Raw genomic sequence first — 21,302 nt, 5'->3', positions numbered from 1 at the left:
ATCATGGAAAGGAGCAGACACATGAAGATGAAGCCGGACGAGAGTTGCGGATCAAACAGACAAGCGCCAACGGCTCGCTCAACTCTCGAGCATTGCCAAAAGCCAAGTTACTCCACACAGGCACTTCACTGGAGTACAAAGACGCGTGGATTGTGCAGTAGAAGCAGGTACACGGAGTGTAAAAGGTTCATCAAAACTGCTCAAGGGCATGAGATCTGAGGGTCCCTTGAAACAGTAGCCAGAAGAGGAACAGCCGAAACCACAGGGGTTACCAGAAACATCATTCCTCTCTGGTCTCTCATCATGGCCGTGGACATAATTGGGTGGACGTGACAGGAACAAAACTGCAACGATATGGGCATGTGTGCAAGGGCTTAGCAGGGGCTGTTGGTCCCATTGGGAAGGGCTACATGTGCAACAGGTACTGCCCAGAGGAGCGCACATCTGGTCTGGAATATAATAAAGCAGTTTGAAATGAGGGTCTGGGCAATCTTGGTCAAGGGGACCTGCGGACCCCTTTGCGTATTGCCGTACACAATGGCCCTAAGTGAGGGGCCTTCCTGGTATCCTGGCAGCATAACTCCTCAAACCGCTAAATGGGGTTTCAGTTAGCCACTGGAATCCAAACCCTATGGGCAGGGAGTCCTGCCTAAGAAAGCCAATGATTCAGAAGCAGGTTTGCATCCTTTTGTGGAAGAAGAACCAGCTTTGTGGAAAGTCAGTAGTTTCATATAGCAAAATGGCCAGGCTGGTGAGGTACAGTGCCTATTCAATGCTCCCAATGGATGCAGTGACGCAGTGGAGACTCCCATGAAAACCGCTACACCTGTGGCTGCAGTGGATTCGGAGGTTAGGGGGGAGTGACCATAGAGAGTATGCAGGTCATGTCCCAAAAGAAAAGTCCAGCAGCTGGCATTAGAGGGTCTTCTGGATATGTGCAAACATTTCAAGCAAACACCTAAGGAAGTGCACCCAAGAAAGGTCACAAACAAAGCCCTGCAGGTGGATAAGCACATAGGGAACATAGCACTCTAAAGGATTGCTTGTGAAAAAATAAAAGGAGGATGTATTTTTCACAAAGTTCCGAGGTTATGTTAAAGGCATATTGTGGTGCAAGGGCTCTGTGAGGTGAAGGCGAGCCCTGAAGGCCAAGGAGAAAGTGTATCGCAAACAGCATAAAGACTCGCGAGTATTCCACCCGCAAGCTCTCAAGGGAGTGATGATGATGATGGCCAGCATCAGAAACAGTGATGAAGCCCCTGAGTGTGGGGCTTGAGCAGCAGCAACCCCCGCTAGCTTCAAGTCCATCTGTGTGGAGAAAAGGACTGCTGAATAAAACCTGGGAGTGCATAATGTAGAAGCAGGGCTGTCCAACTCTGGGACTCCAGGTCCGGAATCCTGATGGGTTTTCAAGATATCCCTCATTAATATTCATGAGGAAAAAGGTGCATACATTTAGGATCATTGTATGCAAATGTATCGCCTGAATATTAATGAGGGGTATCTTGAAAACCCGGGAAGGATCCTCGAGCTGCAGCTGGACAACCCTAATAGAGTGTTCGGGTCTCATCCCCACTATGATGGCATCACACAAGTGAGGATGAAAGCCGATGGGCTGAAGGAGTAAGAGATAAATACATTCTAATCAAGTGTACACTTTGCAGAACTAGAGGAACAGAGAGGAAGTCATGCCAAAAATTGCTGGAAAGTCAAAATTGCAGAAGGCAAATGGAAAAGCCTGGGGTGAAACTGATGAATGCAGATGAAAGGGGGGAGGGGAACCAACTGTGAGTTAGCTGTATACAAAATAAATGACAAAAAATACAAACTAGATTAAAAGGCGCAATAGTAAAGCCAGATTACAATATGTGTAGAAGAAAATGTGTAAGCCTAAATACGCAGAAGGATTGTGGCAGTGTTTGCATCTTCTAGAATCTACCGGCTTTTAGGCCGGGGATATTATGCTGTCTGATCTCATGTATCACCTGACAAATTCAGCTTAAAAGCAAGAAATTAAAAATACATTATAATATATTTCTGTGTAAGCAAGTGAAAAACCCTTAATACCATTATTATGCAGTGGAATTGTCTAACTCTGCAGCACGGAGCCCTGCTTGGAGGGTGGGCCGAGCATACTGGCGCTCATTATGACTGGGTCTCCACCAGTAAATTCCATAGTGTTATGCATAAAGACTCCATTCGCCTCCCCACCCGCCCTGCGTACTAAATCCGCATGCATGCCTGCCTGCATGCACTTTTCATGCGGGCTGAGATGCTGGAATGCACTTGTTTTTTTGCCTGTTTTCTTGGATTGGCAAAAGTCAGTCAGAATTCATAGTGGTTCATGTAAAGGCTGTCAACGATGCCAAAACATATCAGGTGGGTTCTACGATTGTTTTTTTGAATGGGTGTAAAGCAGCAAGGAAACCCGGGACTGCTTGCATTTGCCTGCAGGAGTTACACCGATTCACAATAACAAACAAAATAGTACTCGGAGGACTGCTTACACGAATATAGTGTAGGGCATTTTGGGTTACATCGAGATGTGGGATGTTATATTAATTCAGCAAAAAGCCACGACAGGTGTGGGCTTTACCGGACCAGTTAGAAGTCTGAGCGAAGCATGGGATTTAACGTGAGACCGGCATTAGTCTGGGTAAAGCCCCCTAACTCAGAGGAATGTATTACTAATAGAATCCTGGCATGCTCAACAGGATGCTAATATGGTTTTCGTCAAGTTCAGAAATGGGACGGTTGTCCTTTCCCAAATTAAACAAGCATTGGAAAAGCCAATAGTTTTGGCGTCTACTGCTGTTCTTTGCACATTGCATTTATAGGCACCAGGGTGCAAGGAGGAGAGGGCAAAGTTTCAAAGGAGGATGTGATAATGTCGCAAGTGTGCAAGAGAATGAAAAGGAAGGAGAATTGAGCAAGGGAGGAAGCGATAGAGAGCAAAGCCATCAACGATGAGCAAGACAAAATATGAGCGAGAACGTTTCAGAGTAAGAAATAAAGTGTTAAGAGGAAGGATGGGAGGGGGTAGAGAGTGAGGGTGGGGTGGGTCATAGAGAGAGTTGGATGGGTGGGTTAGAGAGAGGTGGGTGGGGGTTGAGAGATGGGGTAGCACGGGTGGGGTTATAGATTGGGGAGGATGGGCGGAGGTAGAGAGAGTGGGAGTTGGGTGGGGTAGAGAGAGTGCCAATTGTGTGTGTGGATGGGATAGCAAGAGTGGAGGTAGGGTGGGTTTGTTGGGTTTAAAGAGAGAGGTAGGTGGGTTGGGGAAGAGAGATGGGAGGTAAGGTGGGTGTGGGTTTAGAGAGGAGGTAGAGTGGGTGAGGACAGAGAGAGTGGGGGTATGGGTAGAGAGAGTGGGGATTGTGTGGGTAGTGGTAGAGAGGGAGGGTAGGGTGGGTTGGCGATGAGAGAGTGGGGGTACGGTTGTGGTTATAGAGAGTGGAGGTAGGCTGGGTGGGGTAGAGGGTGGGGGTAGAGAGTGAGGGTAGGGTGGGTGGGCATAGAGTGGGGGTAGGGCGGGTGGTGTTAGATAGAGTGGGATAGAGTGGGTGGGAATAGAGAGAGTGGGGTAGGGTAGGGTGGGGTAGAAAGACTGGGGCTAGGGTAGGTTTGGGGTATAGAGAGTGGGGGTAGGGTTGTGGGTGGTAGAGATAGTGTGGTTAGGGTGGAGGGGTGGTGGTAGAGAGAGTAGCATTGGGGCAGGTGGGTGGCAATAGAAAGATTGGGATTAGAATGGGTGAGGGTGGAGAGTGGGAGTAGGGTGGGAGTTTGGGGGTATAGAGAGAGTGGAGGTTCGGTGGGGGTAGAACGAATGTGGGTTTTGGGGTAGTGAGAGTGGGGTGTCATTAGAGAGTAGGATTAGGGTGGGTAGGGGTAGAGAGAATGGGGTGGGTGACTTGAGGTAGAGAGAGTGGGGGTAGAGCAGCTGGGGATAGGGTGGGTACTGGTAGAGAGGGTGGGGTATTTAGAGAGTGTGTGGTAGGGTGGGAGGGTATAGAGTGAGTGAGGATAAGTTGGGTGGGTGTAGAGAGAGTGGGGGGTAGGGTTCATGGGTAGGGTAGTGAGAGTGGGCGTAGGTTGGGCAGATGTGTGTCAAGAGAGTGGGAATAAGCTGCGTGGGTGTGGGCAGGGTGGGCGGGAGGAGATAAAGACGCTGGGCGATTCAGAGAAGGGTGGGTGGGAAAGGGTAGAGAGTGAGAGTGGGGTGGATCATAGAGAGAGTTGGGTGGGTAGGGGTAGAGAGAGGTGGGTAGGAGTTTAGAGATGGGGTAGCATGGGTGGTGTTAGAGATTGGGGAGGATGGGTGGAGGTAGAGAGAGTGGGGTAGGGTGGGGTAGAGAGAGTGGCAGTTGTGTGGTTGGATGGGGTAGCAAGAGTGGAGGTAGGGTGGGTGGTTGGGGTAGAGATTGGAGTAGGGGGGTGGGTGAGGGTAGAGCAAGTGGAGGTAGGGTTGGTGTTTGAGGTAGACAGTGGAGGTAGGTGGGTTGGGGAATAGAGATGGGAGGTAAGGTGGATGGGTGTGGTTTGCGAGAGGAGGTAGAGTGGGTGGGGCAGAGAGAGTGGGGATATGGGTAGAGAGAGTGGGGATGGTGTGGGTAGTGGTAGAGAGTGAGAGTAGGGTGCGTTGGCATAGAGAGAGTAGTGGTACGGTGGTGGTTAGAGAGAGTGGAGGTAGGCTGGATGGGGTAGAGAGAGAGGGTAGAGTGGGTGGGCATAGAGAGAGTGGGGGTAGGGTTGGTGGGGTAGAGAGACTGGGGCTAGGGTAGGGTTGGGGTAGAGATAGTGGGGTAGGGTGGGTGAGTGGTAGAGAAAGCTGGGGTAGGATGGAGGGGTGGAGGTATAGAAAGTGGGATTAAAGCAAGCGGGTGGCAGTAGAGAGATTGGGATTAGAATGGGTGATGGTAGTGTGAGGGGTTAGGGAGAGTGGGAGTAGGGTGGGAGTTTGTGGGTATAGAGAGAGTGGGAGTTTGGTGGGGTTAGAAAGAGTGTGGGTTTTGGGGCTAGCGAGAGTGGAGTGCCGTTAGAGAGAGTAGGATTAGGGTGGGTGGGGTAGAGAGAGTGGGGGTAGAGCAGGAGGGGATAGGGTGGGTGCTGCTAGAGGGGGTGAGGTATTTAGAGAGTTTGGGGTAGGGTGGGAGTGTATAGAGTGAGTGAGGGTAAGGTGGGTGGGTGTAGAGAGATTGGGGGTTATGTGCATGGGTGGGGGTAGAGAGAGTGGGGTTGGGCAGGTATGTGTGTCGAGAGTGGGGGTAGGATGGATGGGTGGGGGTAGAGAGGGTGGGGGCAGGGCGGATGGGAGGGATAAAGAGGGTGGGCAATTCAGAGTAGGGTGGGTGGGAAGGGCTAGATAGGGTGGGTGTAAGGTAGGTGGAGTAGAGAGGCAGGTTGGTGAGTGGGTGGGGTAAGAGAGAGTGGGGGTGGGGGTGGAGAGAGTGAATGGGTGGTTGTCTGTGGAAAGGCAGCCTCTGAAGGCCAAGGACAAAACAACAGATCTGCCCTCAAAAGCAACCCCAAAACAGCCCAAGTGACCATGGAAAATAGTCCATAGACCAATGTGAAATCACTGCGCAGCTGGGAAATGGAAAGCCAAGCACCCGACTTGCTTCTTACAAAGCTGTTTTTGGAGCAAATATTGTTAGGGAACTTCTCATTGGGCAGTACGGCAGAGGAGTTTAGCAACAACATGTTACTGATTTGGCGGCTTCATGCCATGGCATTGCCTGTTGCTATGCCGACCTGATATTCTCAGTTCAGAACCCACATCCCTTTCTTTCTCTTCTGTAAAAATGGTGTTGGCAATTTTGTGGCACTTGTTTGACAAAACCAAAACAACTACAAATCAAGGGCGCCATAGACTAGGGACTGACAAGGAACAACGGAGTGCAAGGTAAGCGGGACAGGGCTGATGAGGGATGTGGAAAGTGTGGTTGGGAATGCGGGAAAGGAAGGGAAGAGGAGCATGGACTTACCTTCTTTCCCAGCATGGAAGATGGTCGCCTCCCGCTTCCGTGGAGGTTGTGGCAGAGGGTTTACCATGAGGCAAGTCCATTCCGAGCATCCTGATTGTTTGGGAACTCCCCCCTCCCCCCACAGACCCACTTGCCAGGTGCTAATAGTTTTTATACTGTGCCAAATCACCACTATGTAGTCTCAGATCGACCAGGCTTTTCTAAGAGTTTGGATTTTGAGCCCCCTCCAGGAGTAACCAGACCTTAGCCTACAGAAAAATGGGAAAGAAAAGAGGATGGGAAAGAGGGCATAAATGTGACAAACAAAAGGAGGGCGAGATAAAGGGGGTGGGGGGGAGAATGTGAGTTATTTTTCAAAATTGAGCCCAAACCTCCCAACATTGTGTTCAAAATGGTATTATTTCCTCTCAGCAGATAGTTCAAGACAAACTAGTGATATGCATGATAGCATACCCGAGGTAGGCCGGAAATAAACAGAAATGTTAAACGATTTTAAACTACCATCCTCCGCCTTCAGCGCCATGACTTTGGATCAAGTGGAGTTAAGCGAGCAATACATACATTGAAGCTATTTTGAAATCAAGCCGCAGGCCCTCTGCACCATTCACAATGAAGGAAAAAGTACACGTAAAACCTTCACCAAATACAGTATGGCTGCCATTTTTTTAAGATCTGGTGTTGTGGGAAAGATTTCTAACAAGCTACCTGAAAAAAATAAAAAGGTTAATCAGCTCTAATTGAGTCAAGTTGGTGACAGCTTTGCGACAGTCTCGGTGCAAGTGGAACATGGGCGTTTGTCAGCAAGCATGCTGAATTCCAAGTGCAAGCTAGTGGATGGAGGTCAACAAGGCAGCTAATAAAGAACAACCCTGCAGCGCCTTCTTTGGTTAACTTCTTTGGTTAAAAAAGCACTAGTGGAAAGAGCTGTGACCCTCACACAGATTGGGCTTAGTTCCATGGGTCACTGAAATAAAAATGCCATTGTATGTTACATTACAAAGTTTGTACACTGCGACATCACCACTGCATTGATATCAGAGTGCCCAGGCTTCACCGGAGGTTGTGCCCGCAGCTAGTGTACCCACAACGTAGTCTGCGGAAGAGAAACCAACTAGGAGAAAGATATGAGGATGGGAAAGCGGGAATAGGCTACACAATTACTATAAGTGAGCGGGCACAACCTATCGTTTCATTCTTCTTGAAATAATTCAAAACAAAGACAGCATCTTTACGCATATGTGAATGGGGTGCAGCCCACTAGGAAGTGCCTCCGTGTTGGGCACTCAAAATGAAATCAAATGACAGGGGACCTAGGCTAATAATGAACTCGTAATAGTCTTTATGTGTATAAAAATAGATTCCTTGTTCTCTAAGTTTTCAAACAATATCTTTGTGTTTTAATCGAAAATCATAGCAGTTGCAGGTGCAAATCTCTGCCAATGCATTTCACACCAAAAATAAGGTCCTTCATCAGGGCGTTAATACTTCATCTGATCAAGAAAAATATTACCAAGGTAATGGACATTATACAACCCAAAAACCAATGTTATTACAGCATACACTATGCATGTTATTAATGATCACACACATCAAGTCAAATGTAAGAAACATCAATATGCCACATAGTCATGGTTAAACGAAAATAAAAATAAGCGAGGCACCCATATGTGTGCATCATTAATCAGAGCCATGTAAAAGGGCATCAAATTCAAAAACAAAATAATAAATTGGCCACAAGACATACGTACACAAAGCAACAGTTAACGACATATAAGAAAAGATGAAACAAAAACCTCATGAGACATTACAACCAAAAGAAGGGAGGAGATGAAGCTAGGGGGAAGACTCTTTGGTGGTAGCCTGGGGGCATCTTAGTCCTGCAGGGTGGACCATAGAATACATGGTGTAGAAGAGATGTATATGTTCTTTCGTGTATAGTGTTTGAAGGCAGATTTGGAGAATCGATAATGGGCCTCATTCCAAGTTGGCCGGTACACAGTATAAGTGCCAGTTATAACATTTACTGGCCCTTTTACTGGACCGGTCATCTACAACTTTTCCGTAAGGGGTTAAGGATTTCCCTCCAGCTAAGAGCTGGCGGTATATCTGACCCTTATCGGAGAAAAATGGCCTTTATTACCACCACGGTTGGTAAAAGCGGCAAAATACCACTATGGGGTCGTGTGGGACTCAATGGAATGGTGATTTACTGCCTTTTCCGGCACTTGGAAACTGCCAGTTATTTGGGCAGACCAAGTTCTGTTAACACTGTGTATTCTGGCAGATTTACCACCAGAATACTGGCAAACTTGTTATGGGGTCCAATGTGTGCAGTATGCAATACATTTTGATAAATAAACCCCTTTTTCAACTCTAATTACAAAAATGGGTTGTATTCTTTTTGTTTGTTGGCTCATTTTGTTTAAAAATAGCACAAAAGCCTATGCAGCCATATCGTCACTTACCAACTGCTTGCGATGCTTGAAGCCACACCCACTGTGGCACGGGTTTACTGAATCCAGGTCAAGGTCATAGGTTCCAGGTCCAGGATTGGCTGAGCGGGTCTCCTTGAATCGTACTTCTGTGTTCTGCAAAGTCTGCCCACCCTTCACGGTGTTCTGAAATATGTGGAGACAAAAAAGTAATGTAAATTAGAATTATCACTTTTTATTCACTTTTGTCTATCTCGCACAGCGCGACAGTGTGGTGCAGAGAGCCACGCTCAGTTCTACAACAAAGCAACACTGTGTGGCTCAATGTTTCCCCAGAAGCAGTTAATATATCTGTACCAGCATCCAGTAAAGGGCATCAAAATGGCACCATGACGCTTCCCTAGCAGCAGCAAACATTCTTGCACCTGCCTTGTAGAGCGCTTTGAAGGGGACATGAAGTGTTTACAAAAATGAGGTATGTTATTTAGTACCATTCATGCTTTATCTTCTGCCATTTTTCCAACCAATTTTTTTGTACAATATTTGTATGCACTTTTCTTCCTTGTGTTGTCTTTCATTTTGGGAGTTGCATTTAATCCCTAAAACAGGACGCAACATCAGAGGAGGAGTAGAAGCGAATTCTATGGCTCAAATAGTGTAGGAAAACGGATACATAAAGTTTATGTTTCTCTTGTTTTTCACCAACAGGTTTATATATCAAGTAATATTGCCACACCATTTGCGATAATAGTAATGGCAATAGAATCAAAATGTAGGTCGGTATTGGCGAATCGCGCCAATTCTCTATTGTATTTGCTGTACAATAAACACACAGACTCCCTCACCCCCTCCTTCACAACACACAGAGGTGTGCCTAGACACACCACTCCCAACCAGTATATCTGATACTCGGGGAGTAGCTACTTCACCCGTCTAAGTGACCCCATCACTCCTCATGTGCCTGTGTTGAAAGTACTCTTGACTTAACAACTCAACTTCGGGAGAACTACAACACATCCACACCACTAGCGTAACACACTCAATTAAACTCATTACCTCATCTTCACATTGACACAAGATTTCTAAAATTGCAACTAGTATTAACGGTGTGCACACTAGTTCAAAACTATTAAAATCTCTAGCATGTATAAAGAGTCCCACCTGCAAAAAAAACAATCATTAGTGCAGCAGATACCATCATATCAAATATGAACGAACGATTCCTATAATCCTGGCCAGTCTATACTGCAATTCACTTTAGAGTCCATCTGTGGGAATAACATTTGTTAAACATGCCAATAACACCAAAAATTAACATTTTACTAAATACCTATAGATTCACAACATGCATTTAGCTAACAGAGCCTACAACATATCCTCTCACTCCATTCACCCCAACTCAGCACACAGGGATGTCCAAATCAATAACAAGCCTCACATGACATAACCTCTAAATCAAAAACTCAACTTAACATGCTTAAACAAGCACCAACATGTCATAATAAAACTCAAATTTCCACATGTTCAAGGGAAATCTTATTGAAAAATCTTTTTAAAAAATCAGGATCTAGTTCCTGTAAACTTAAAAGATAACCATTTCCGGGCAAGTTAAGAACGGCACCACAGATTGAACAGAACTGGAAATTCACTGCCTCTTCTTTATGCCTCAGTCTCCCCTTTGCTGATCCATAGCAATTTTCACAGTACCATATCTGATGACCAGGAACCCCTTCCACGTTCCCTTTGCAACTATGGGAATGTCCTCCGTCTCCTTTACTCTTAACCCTTTTTACTAAGAGTTCATGTACACGATCATCTGGAGCTCCTTCCTTGACAGGTCGCATCCTCTTTTTCCAAGATAACACTCTCGCGTCTCTGTCCTCTTTTTCTTCGGTGACAAATTCTACCAAGCACCCTTTGTCCTGTAGCTTTTCCTCCCTGAGTGCCATCCTTGCGTCAGAAACAACACAGCTCCTTCTAAAACTGACCCCAGTGAATGTTGAAGGAAAGACCCTTGCATTTGTTGAAGGACGTGACTGTCCAACGTAACTCACGTAGAAGGGTTCTTTACTCTGCTTCCCTTCAGAACCACATCAAGCAACAAACAATACTGTGATGCTCAGCATTCCACAGTGATCACCAGCTCCCCCAACCTCTCAGCTGACGTCACCAGTCTTGGGGAAACCTCCAGAGAGTGCAAAACAAAAACCGTGTATCGCCACACGAGAGCCACCAATGCACTCCTGAGGGATCTAAGTTCCAAATCTATCCGTTTAACAGGTTCAGAGATTCAAAAATCCAATTTGAACTCTGATGCCTGCACTGTTTTTTATGTTTATTATTGGTCTCTCATCAAAAGATAAATACAGTAAGTCAGGAGAGGTCAACGATTTTCCCCAAACAAAGTAATTACTTTGCCATTCAGCATTCATGTTTTGTACCATTTAAATTCGATATTTTTAAGATTTTCACTCAAACAGTTTTACCAAGTGTAGCAAGAAAACAGTTTCAAGTAACACACTTTTTTTCAAATAACCCAATGCTTTTAATTCAGACACCAGGTATTTTTTTTTTAGGACAGCATTACATAACTCTTAATACATCACAAATATTCAAACAAATATTGAAACAAAAAACACACTTTTCTTTTCTCTGTGTATAACTTAAGAATCGCCTTCACATGGCGTGAACCTCAACATAAGACACTTTTATTCAAAAACCTTGTCTACCAGAATGTAGTGTAGGCACAATTGTAAAGGTTCTCTTGACCAATGTTCACAATGTCCACCTTTAGGGTTTATAGTCATTTGGTCGAAAACAAAAATGTCGAAAGTCATAATGTAGAAAATAAAAAGTTGAGAAAAAAAAGTTGCATTTTTTTTTCAATACTTTTTTGGGGAAATGGGGGCTTCCCACAACCCCCTTTTTTGTTTTTTTTTATTTTACCCCTTTTTTATACTTACCAAACCCAAAAAATACATATAAATAAAAAAATAATAGATTCGACTTTTTTTTTCGACATTTTTTTTTCGACATTTTTGTCATTCGACTTTTTATTTTCGACATTATGACTGCACACCCACTTTTAGACATATAAATGAAAAATCCTTGGGTTGAATGTCACCTATCCCAAATAGCACCAATTATTCAGTGTTCTGCCAACGCATTTCGGACTGTACAAATGTCCATCTTCAGGGCAAGGATTGCTAATGGTTCCATAACATGGGTGTATCCACACCTTGAGTTCCTATGGGGAAATATGAAAAGGATTTGCTATTATTGCTGTATTGTAGCCAATCTCTGTGTCACCGAAAGCTACTAGATTATCACTAACCTCTTAATTCCACCGATGGAATCTATCACTTTGACTTGACCGCACTCGCGTGTTGAAATATGCTGGGGCACTTACACACTTGTGTGTTGTGCTGTACACCTCAGACGAGTGAATTCCAAAAAAACTCTAGGATAGAAGCAGATCGATTCGTAAATAGTTTTAATTTCAAAAATTCAAATGACTCAAGTGTGTAAACCCACAGTTTGTGAAGCTACATGCATAGCCCCGTTTATTGAATGTCTAGTAACTCCTAGAAACCACAGACAAGCATTCTGGACTGGTCTCCTATGTTCCGAAAAAAATGTTTAATATGTATATCCAAGTGACATGCATCTTGGAATAGAGAAGTCCCCCCGTGTGTTCATACCGGGAGGTGGAAGGTAAGCTAAGAAAGTAATACCCTTTAGGTTCACCCGAATCATGAACCGGATTCATTCTCCTTGAAAAAATATTGTGCAGGCAAGCTAATGAGTTAACGGGCCGTAAACGCCCGTATGGCTTTCAGTTCAAAAAGCTGCTCTCTCTTACCTCTGCCCTGAAAAGTTAGGCTCTCAATGTCGGGCGCCAGTGTCTCGCACTTTCATCCGGATGTTGCTATTGCATTCTCATCGGTTCGGCGCATGCGTAGAAGAAACAGCATTGCGCCATCTTGGAATGGGAACAGTGTGTCTCCATGCATGCGTGCGTAAGATACACTGCATCATTATGGATATCTATCGTTCCCTGTTTGAGCCACTTGTAATAAGAGTCTGCATTTAAGTGATGGCCCCTCATGATGTGCTGGATTATGCCCTCATTCAGTGCCACATATACAGTAAAACCCCACATTTTCAAAGACCATTCGTCAAATTCATGTCGATAAAACCAGCTTGTTGAATTTCTGAATATGCATATTATGTTCCCATCTATAGTTAGGGTAACTGCTCATGGTGCCACCGTTCGGGATAGTGGTGATGACGCAGACCAAGTCTTCTTGGGTCCCCGGGCTCCCAAGCACGTGGTTTCCATGAAGCAGAGCGTAATCATGCCATGTAACCATGATGATATGTCGATCCACATCCTATACATCCTTATACTCAAAGAACACATTGCTACATAGTCCCCTGCCTCTCCAGACTATTTCCACTTCAAAACCTGTAAAGACCAGTCTGTTCACATTCTTGATTGTATACATACCACTGCCGTTGTTGGATTCAAGATTCACCAGACTACCAATCAACGTTCACAATCTGAGTCTCTGCTACCCCATTAGGGCAGAACCATGCTCCATGTACCACCTCAATGTAAGTGATCCTTTTAGACATAACACATCAATTCAAAGTCCACATTCATGCCTCTAGGGCTGAGGCAATCAAGTAGATAAATCCACATGATCTCCCTCTGTTGTAATTTCCTCACTATATCACTGCCTCTAGGGCTCAGTTTAACCTGCTCAAGTATCACACATTTGAATTGCGCTACAGAATGTCTAGCTTCTAAAAAATGCATTGCAACAGGTGACCTTTGAATCCTCACGTTGAGTGTGTTGTAACATATACCAACTTTTCATTGTCCTTGGCTGACTTTGGTGTCAAGAGAGTTTCTCTTTGAATAGTGCTGACTTTCTCTTTCACTTCAGAGATCAATCTTCTGTTATATCCTCTTTCAATGAACTTTGTTTGTTTGTTTGTAATGAGGACGATTGGCCTGAATATTCTGTAGGTTCCAAGATGTTCCTTCTATACCGTAAAAATTGGCTCAGTGGTACACAGTTCAGAGTTCTCTGTGGATGGAAGCTTGTTGCTAAGAGCAAGATGTTCCTGTCCGTCTTCTTTGTGAAGATACGCGTTTCCAGTCTCCCTTCCTTTATGTACACTTCAACATCCAAGAAGTGAATTCTGGATTAGCTAGTTGATGTAGTAAAGTTTATTCTTGGATTCATATGGTCCATCATTGAAAAGAACTGCTGGAGTTCATCCTTTGGGCCCGTCCAGATTCCGAAGATATCATCGATGTAACAAGTATATAGTGACAAATGTCTTGACCATCTTGGAGATGTTAATAGATGTTCATGTTCTAAGAAGAACATAAATATGTTAGCGTAGTACAGGGCCATCGCCGCCCCCACACTAGTTCCTGAAATCTGTAGAAAAATGTTTCCCCAAACTTGAAAAAGTTGTTCATTAAAACTAGTTTTAGAATGGTGAGAACAAACACTCGATCTGCTTTGCAGTCTTCTGACCTTAACAACATCCATTCAGCTGCCTCCAATCCTGATTCATGAGTTATATTCGTATAGAGAGATGTGCCATCCATTGTAAAAATAACATCACATCCCTCTACAAATTGTATGTAATTTCTTAAGAAAATCCATTGTGTCCCTCAGATATGTTTCTGTACACTAAATCATCGGCTGTAGAACTTTGTCCAAATATTGGGCTAAGGGTTTCAAGATGCTGTTAGTTGCCACGATGATCGGGCGCCCTGGTGGTTTCACCAGTCTCTTGTGTATCTTCGGTAATATGTAAAGAACAAGCATGATCAGATGTTTATTGTGTAGAAATCTGTGTGTTTTCTCGGAAATCACCTCCCTCCGTTCTGCTTCATTGAGGGTTTCCTCAATCAATGCCATGATGTGGCTGGTGGGGTTAAAGTGTATTTCCTTGTATGTTTCTGTATCTGACAGTTGTCTTTCAATTTCTTCCAAACAGTCTTCTTTGTCCATTAGCACGAGTGACCCACCTTTATCTGCTGGTTTAAAGATTATTGTTTCATTGTCCAACAGGTTCTTTAAAGTCTGTCGCTCGCGAGTAGTAAAGTTTCCATATCCACTACTTTTGAACTGGAGTTTCTTCAAGTCTTGAAGTATCGTTTTCTCAAATGTGGACAGGATGTGGTTCTGGACCTGCAGATTGAAATAGCTCTTAGGACTGAGTTATAAAAACACAGCTGATTTTTCTGGGTCTCGGTCCTCATCTGGGTCATCAAAGAACAGTTTCAACTTCATTTTTCTTAGTAGTGTGAAGAAATCAATTTTTTCTTTCAGGAGTGTGCTGTTGTTCTGAGGAACAAAAGATAATCCCTCCCGGAGCACTTGTAATTCAAGACGGGAGAGATTATAGGAAGATATGTTGATCACTAGGTCTTTTTCTGTGTCTTCTTTCTATGTATATTTCTTCTTTTGTGCACGTCTTGCGGGTCCTTTTCTAAAAAAGCTGGTTCCTCAGTTGGTAATGTCTCATCCTGAGAGCTCGTAGGCTGGGAGACTTCTGTTGTCGTTACTGGATCCAATTCTGCACTCGAGGCGTCCGAAGTTGTGGTTTCGGATTGTGGTATGGATGGCTTGGGTGTCTGTCCCTAACAAGGCTTATTTGGGCGATGCCCATAATAGTCCTGCCATGTGTACACTATGTCAAGTTTATAATCAAGTGTATCTTGTCTGAACTTGCGAATCTTCTTAGTCTCTAGTTCTTGTTTGTATTTTTGTGGTTTTTGATTAGTGTCAACCAATACTTGTTTGAGTTGATCTTCCAAGTAACATTTGCTCAATGATGCTTTAAGAATTCCAACATCTTCACCCAGAGATTTGAGATTATGAGCCAACTCCTCTATGGTGAGGGGTATCAGGTCCAATGAACATTTGTTGAGTATCTGGTGCCACCTCTTCACGAATGCCGGATTTTCTTTACATAGAGTAGGTTCAAGGTTAACTCTCAAACCCCGGGGGATTCTTTGCGCTTTGTAATAGCGCGCTACGGTTGAGGCATGTAATTTTAAGTTGATCTCGCAGCATATTTTCCACTCTAATTGTCTGATGAGTGCCTCTGGTTTTTCTGATGTAGACAGATCTTCACTCGTTAGCTTAATTAGTGACAAAATGCGGTTAGCTTCCTCTTCGCTAAATCCTAGTATTTCTGCCCTGTTATCAGTAGTTTGATCTATTTTGTTAAAGGACATATTTATCGGATACCATGTATGTTATTAATAATGTGTGCTCTCCCAGATTGTGTCGCCGATAATAAAAGCACGTAGAAGGAAAGATGGGAAGGCACTAAAAAGTAAATTCTGACAGTTAATCACTTTGAATAACCAAGTTCAATTCATCAGTAATAGAATCTCAATTGGACTTTAGGTTCAGTGGGGCAAATGTCACGAGGCCACTTGGGACTGGTACGTAAACTGCAAAACAAAAAACATGTATCGCTACACAAAAGCCACCAATGCACTCCTAAGGGATCCTAAGCGAGGACAGAGCTCCCTGCTCCAACGGCCACTGCAGCTTCAGGTGCTTCACCGCTGCACATCGACCCGCACAACACAGCAGATCTCCTACGCCACCTCGCTTATGCTCAGCACAGCCTCTTGTTCTACGCCACTCATCGCCCGGCACACTTCGCAGGCATGCAACAGCTGACCCAACACAAGGTAAGGCCTCATCTGCCGACTTCCGTGCACCTCAATCTCTAATGCACTAACGTCAACAGGCTGTCACACTTAATGCAACGCTCACTTGATGGGTATGCCAGCCCCCTCTAGAGAACACCCACTGGCTCTTCCAACACAAAGTTAGTGGGCGCTAAACCCCGCCAACAGTTCTGATGATGGCTCCAAGCTTAGTTTCGTTAGTTTCAAGCCTTTCCACTGGGCAGCCACAGACTCAGACCTCTTCTGTAACACAGCAATGGGCTCTAAGCCCCCCCTAGCGCTGTAATGGCCCCCAGGACCCTTCTCTGCACAGCATATGGCCCTGAGCCCCTCCAGGCGCCTTGTAGATGAGCTTCAAGCTCCTTCTACCAACTTCTCTGTCACTCCTAGGTGCAGCTTAGGCTCCAACCTCTTCCAATGCTGCAGCCCTTAGCTCCAAACCCCTCAGCTGCGCAGGATGGCTTCCCAGTTATCGAGGTGTAGCTCAGACTCCAAGCTTCTTTACTTGCTACTGCAATGGGCTCCTAGCCCTCCATGCCACAGCTTTGGGTTCCCAAACCCCTTCAAAATAGTCACTGGGCGCTCAGCCCTGCCAAAGTTTCTCTGCCAGTCTCTTGACCTTCACTGTGCTTGACCTGCCCAACTGCTGGTAGGCCAGCTGGTTCCTGGCCCTGGTGCAGCTCCTTATCTCCTGCGCCTGTGCCCTTTGCGCTGGGCCCTTCTGAGCCTGCTGACTATTTGCACTCGCCCTACCTGAGAGAGAGGGTCTTCTTTGGTTTGGGGGGCGGTGTTTGTCCCTTCTTCTGTGCTGTCCGCCAGCACAGCCAGCATCCTCGTCGCCATTGTAGAAATCTGGGTTTTGGTAATATGAATCTGACTCCATGGTAATTATAAGGTACAAAGTCCTTTCATCGTCTGCCTTTTCATCCCCAGGCTTTTCAAAGTGCACAGTCCATCGAATGTGCTCATGGAATTTTTTAGGGTGGGGTGGGAAAGGGCAGATAAGGGTTTGGCACGGGTGGGCAATTTCGAAAAGTATGGGTGGGAGGGGGGTTTGGAGCACATTCGATGGAATGTGCACGTTTAAAAGCCTGGGGATGAAAATGCAGGCGATGAAATGACATGGAACCAATTATAAGTGGTTCTTTTATTAAGTCCCAGCATTATATCCAGTTCTTTGAGTCATATATACAAGATGGTAACTTCCAGGTTACAGTGGCAAACACCGGCATCCTCTCTCTCTGTGGGCTACATCTCAACTGACTATTGAACCCCAGTCATATCACAACATTCCAACAGGTAGCATTCTATGTCAGTCAAAGCCACCTTCTGTAGATTCTACAAGTATAGAGGAGGAAGACACATCACTACAAGTCTGCAAAGTTCATATGTTTGTTTTCCCTCTTTGCCCTCATAATAAAAAGAAATAGAAACATATTTATTGAGTAATTAGTGCAGACAACAAATTGAATTGTCTGTTTATTCTTGAAATGTATAGCTATTACCAAAATCAACATAGCAGTCTGAATAATAATAATGCGCTTTTAACAAGCTTGAACGCGGATATAAGAATCTTGATCGCGGGTATAGGAATCTTGATTGTGGGTATAGGCATCTTGATCGCGGGTATAGAAAGCTTGATTGTGGGTATAGGAATCTTGATCGCAGGTATAGGAAGAATGATTGTGAGTGTGGGAAGCTTGATCACCGGTATAGAGGGAAGCTTGATCACGGATATATGTGGGAGGGCCTGTGGATCATATTTTAAAAGGCCCCTTACTCGCCAACATCCAAGATGGGTGTGCTGGTGGGTTGGTAGAAGTACATTTTCGTTTGTACATTTTGAAGGATCACACTGTTTCTCTCTTAAGTGGCAGGTATATTACTTTGGAATTTGATTCAATGAGAAGGAATGGCCCATACATTGTAACTCAGTTTTGAAGTACAGGTTATTTTAACTCATAACTTTAAGCAGAAGCCAAGTGTCATAAAAAAACAGATTTATCGTAAATGCTTGCTGGGAAAGGAGAAACGCTCTGTCCTAGTTACTCCCTGACTTGAGATGTCCCTGAGGGGCTAGTAAGGAAGAATATGGGGACACACTAGGAAAACTTCACGCTATTCCATGTAATGAGTTTACATCTAGGGAAGGTCATGTGGTTGAATTTTACAGTTTGGCTTCATTAGGGGGTCAGGCCTGGAAAGATTTGCATGAAGGGCACCGTTATCAATACTGTATCAATGTTGCCATTACCATAGCAACATTGAAAGAGTGGTCATTCTGTGGCGTGTCCCATTATCTATTGTCGATCTGGCCACAGACATTTGAAAGTTGTAATCAATGAAACAAAGTACATCAAGAGCCCTAAACAAATGGCTTTAAAAATAATTAGTGTACTATTTGGATAAATGTGAAATAATTCGAATAGCACATAGTAAAAGAGTCTAGGATGACGCTCTCCAGTACAAGCGGCTGAACATCGGTTCCTGTGAGCATTGTGGCAGCCACCATACACTTACCAGCCTTGCAGGCTTTATGTGTGTTGTGCCTTTAAACTTTTTCTGTGGGTGCTGTTGCTGCACCATTGACAGGGCACACTATGGACTAGGACCACACCACTGTGCATGGTGTCATTCTACAAGGATATCCCCTGCCCTGATCACTTCATATAAACCCAAAGACCAAGATTCATGATGGCACGACACACTCTTATATTGATTTTTTGTTTTGTTATTATTTTTATTCATTTTCATTGCAAGCAATGACATAAGAGCCATGGTAGTACAACCTTACATAATCAAACAGAATCATGTATATGTAAATTCACTGAAAAAACTTTGTTAAAGGGACGTTACGGTTAAGTTGAACTAATAAAAACCTATGAAATTCAATGAAATAACTTTGTTAAAGGGACGTTATGGTTACAAGTAAAACCGAAAAACCACAGAAATTCGCCAGTAATGGTAAGCTAAGGAACCAAAACTTGCGCCGGGTCAGGAAATGTGTTGCACTTAGATGGATTTTGGGGACAGGAAATGTGTTGCACCTAGATGTATCTTGGGGCAGGAAATGTGTCACAATTAGATGCATTTTGGGTTCAGGAAATGTGTCGCACTCAGATGTATATTGGGGGAAGGAAATGAGTCACACATAGATGTATTTTTGGAGCAGGAAATGTATCGCAAATAGATGTATTCTGAGGGCCGGAAATTGTGTCGCACCTAGATGTTTTTTGGGGACAGGAAATGTATTGCACTTAGATGTATTTTGGGAGAAAGAAATGTGTTGCACCTAGATGTATTTGGCCGCAGGAAATGTATTGCACTTAGATGTATTTTGGGGGCAGGAAATGTGTTGCACCTAGATGTATTTTGGGGGAAGGAAATGTATCACAGTCAGGTGTATTTTGGGGGCAGGGAATGAGTCACACCTAGATGTATCTTGGGGCAGAAAATGTGTTGCACTGAGATGTCTTTTGGGGGCAGTTAATGTGTCGCACCTAGATGTATCTTGGGTGCAGGATATCTGTTGCACATAGATGTATTTTGGGAGCAGGAAATGTGTTGCACTTAGAAGTATTTTGGGGGCAGGAAATGTGTCATGCCTAGATGTATCTTGGGGGCAGGAAATGTTTCGCATTAAGATGCATTTTGGGGGCAGGAAATGTGTCACACCTACATATATCTTGGGGGTAGGAAATGTGTCACACTTAGATGTATTTTGGGGGCAGGAAATGTGCCACACTTAGATGTATTTTCGGGCAGGAAATGGGTTGCTGCTAGTTGTATTTTGGGAGCAGGAAATGTGTCACACTAAATGTATTTTGGAGTCAGGAAATGTGCCACACCTAGATGTATCTTGGGGGTAGGAAATGTGTCACACTTAAATGTATTTTGGGAGCAGGAGATTTGCCACACCTAGATGTATTTTGGTACAGAAAATGTGTCGCACCTAGATGTATTTTGGGGGCAGAAAATGTGTCGCACTTATATGTATTTTGGAGGCCGGAAAATGCATCACACCTAGATGTTTTTTGGGGGCATGAAATATATCGCACTTAGATGTATTTTGGGGGTAGGAAATGTGTTGCACTTAAGTGAATTTTGGAGGCAGGAAATGTGTTGCACCTTGATCTATCTTGGGGCAGGAAACGTGTCACACTTACATGTATTTTAGGGGCAGCAAATGTGTCACACTCAAATTTATATTGGGGCAGGAAATGTGTTACTATTAGATGTATTTTTGGGCCATGAAATGTGTCACACGTAGATGAATTCTGTGGGCAGGAAATGGGTTGCAGCTAGTTGTATTTTGGGGGCAGCAAATGTGTCACATTAGATATATTCTGGGGCAGGAAATGTGTTGCACCTAGTTGTATCTTTGGGGCAGGAAATGTGCCACACTTAGATGCATTTTTGGAGCAGAAAATATGTCACACTAGATGTATTTTGGGGACAGTAAATGTGTTCCACATAGATGTATTTTGGGGGCAGGAAATGTATCGGGCCTAAATGTATTTTGTGGGACCAGAAATATGTTGCACTGGGGTGTATTTTGGGGCAGGAAATGTATTGCACTTAGACATATATTAAGGGCAGGAAATGTGTCGCACTCAGATGTATATTGAGGCAGGAAATGCGTTACAATTAGATGTATTTTTGGGGCAGGAAATATGTCACGCATAGATGTATTTTGGGGGCAGGAAATGGGTTGCAGTTAGCTCTATTTTGGGGCCAGGAAATGTGTGACACTTCAATGTATTTTGGGGCAGAATAAGTGTTGCACTTAGATGCATTCTGGGGCAGGAAATGTGTCACACCTAGATGTATCTTTGGGGCAGGAAATGTGCCACACTTATATGCATTTTTGGGGAAAGAAATATGTCACACTAGAATGTATCCGGCCAAAATGTATTTTGGGGGCCAGAAATGTGTCGCACCGAGATATATTTTGGGGCAGGAAATGTATTGCACTTAGATGTATCTTGGGTGCGGGAAACGTGTTGCACATAGATCTTTCTTGGGGCAGAAAATGTGTCATACTTAGATGTATTTTGGTGGCAGGAAATGCGTCGCACTCAGATGTATTTTGTGGAGTGGAAATGTGTCACACTTAGATGTATTTTGGGGGCAGTTAATGTGTCGCAC

General features: G+C 44.3%; 1 protein-coding gene across 1 annotated transcript in view; it reads right to left on the bottom strand.

Annotated features, from left to right (window-relative positions):
• STPG2 (sperm tail PG-rich repeat containing 2) overlaps positions 1-21,302 on the bottom strand; it is a 2,646,564-nt gene that overhangs the window by 2,450,872 nt on the left and 174,390 nt on the right. The window contains exon 3 of the mRNA XM_069630546.1: positions 8,450-8,602. Within this exon, the coding sequence (XP_069486647.1) occupies positions 8,450-8,602 (153 nt within the window). The remainder of the gene's footprint in view (positions 1-8,449; positions 8,603-21,302) is intronic.

Source organism: Ambystoma mexicanum, chromosome 6q (assembly GCF_040938575.1).
Source record: "Ambystoma mexicanum isolate Mex_15411 chromosome 6q, UKY_AmexF1_1, whole genome shotgun sequence".
Lineage (NCBI taxonomy): Eukaryota > Metazoa > Chordata > Amphibia > Caudata > Ambystomatidae > Ambystoma > Ambystoma mexicanum.
This window is presented reverse-complemented; position numbering and strand designations above follow the sequence as displayed.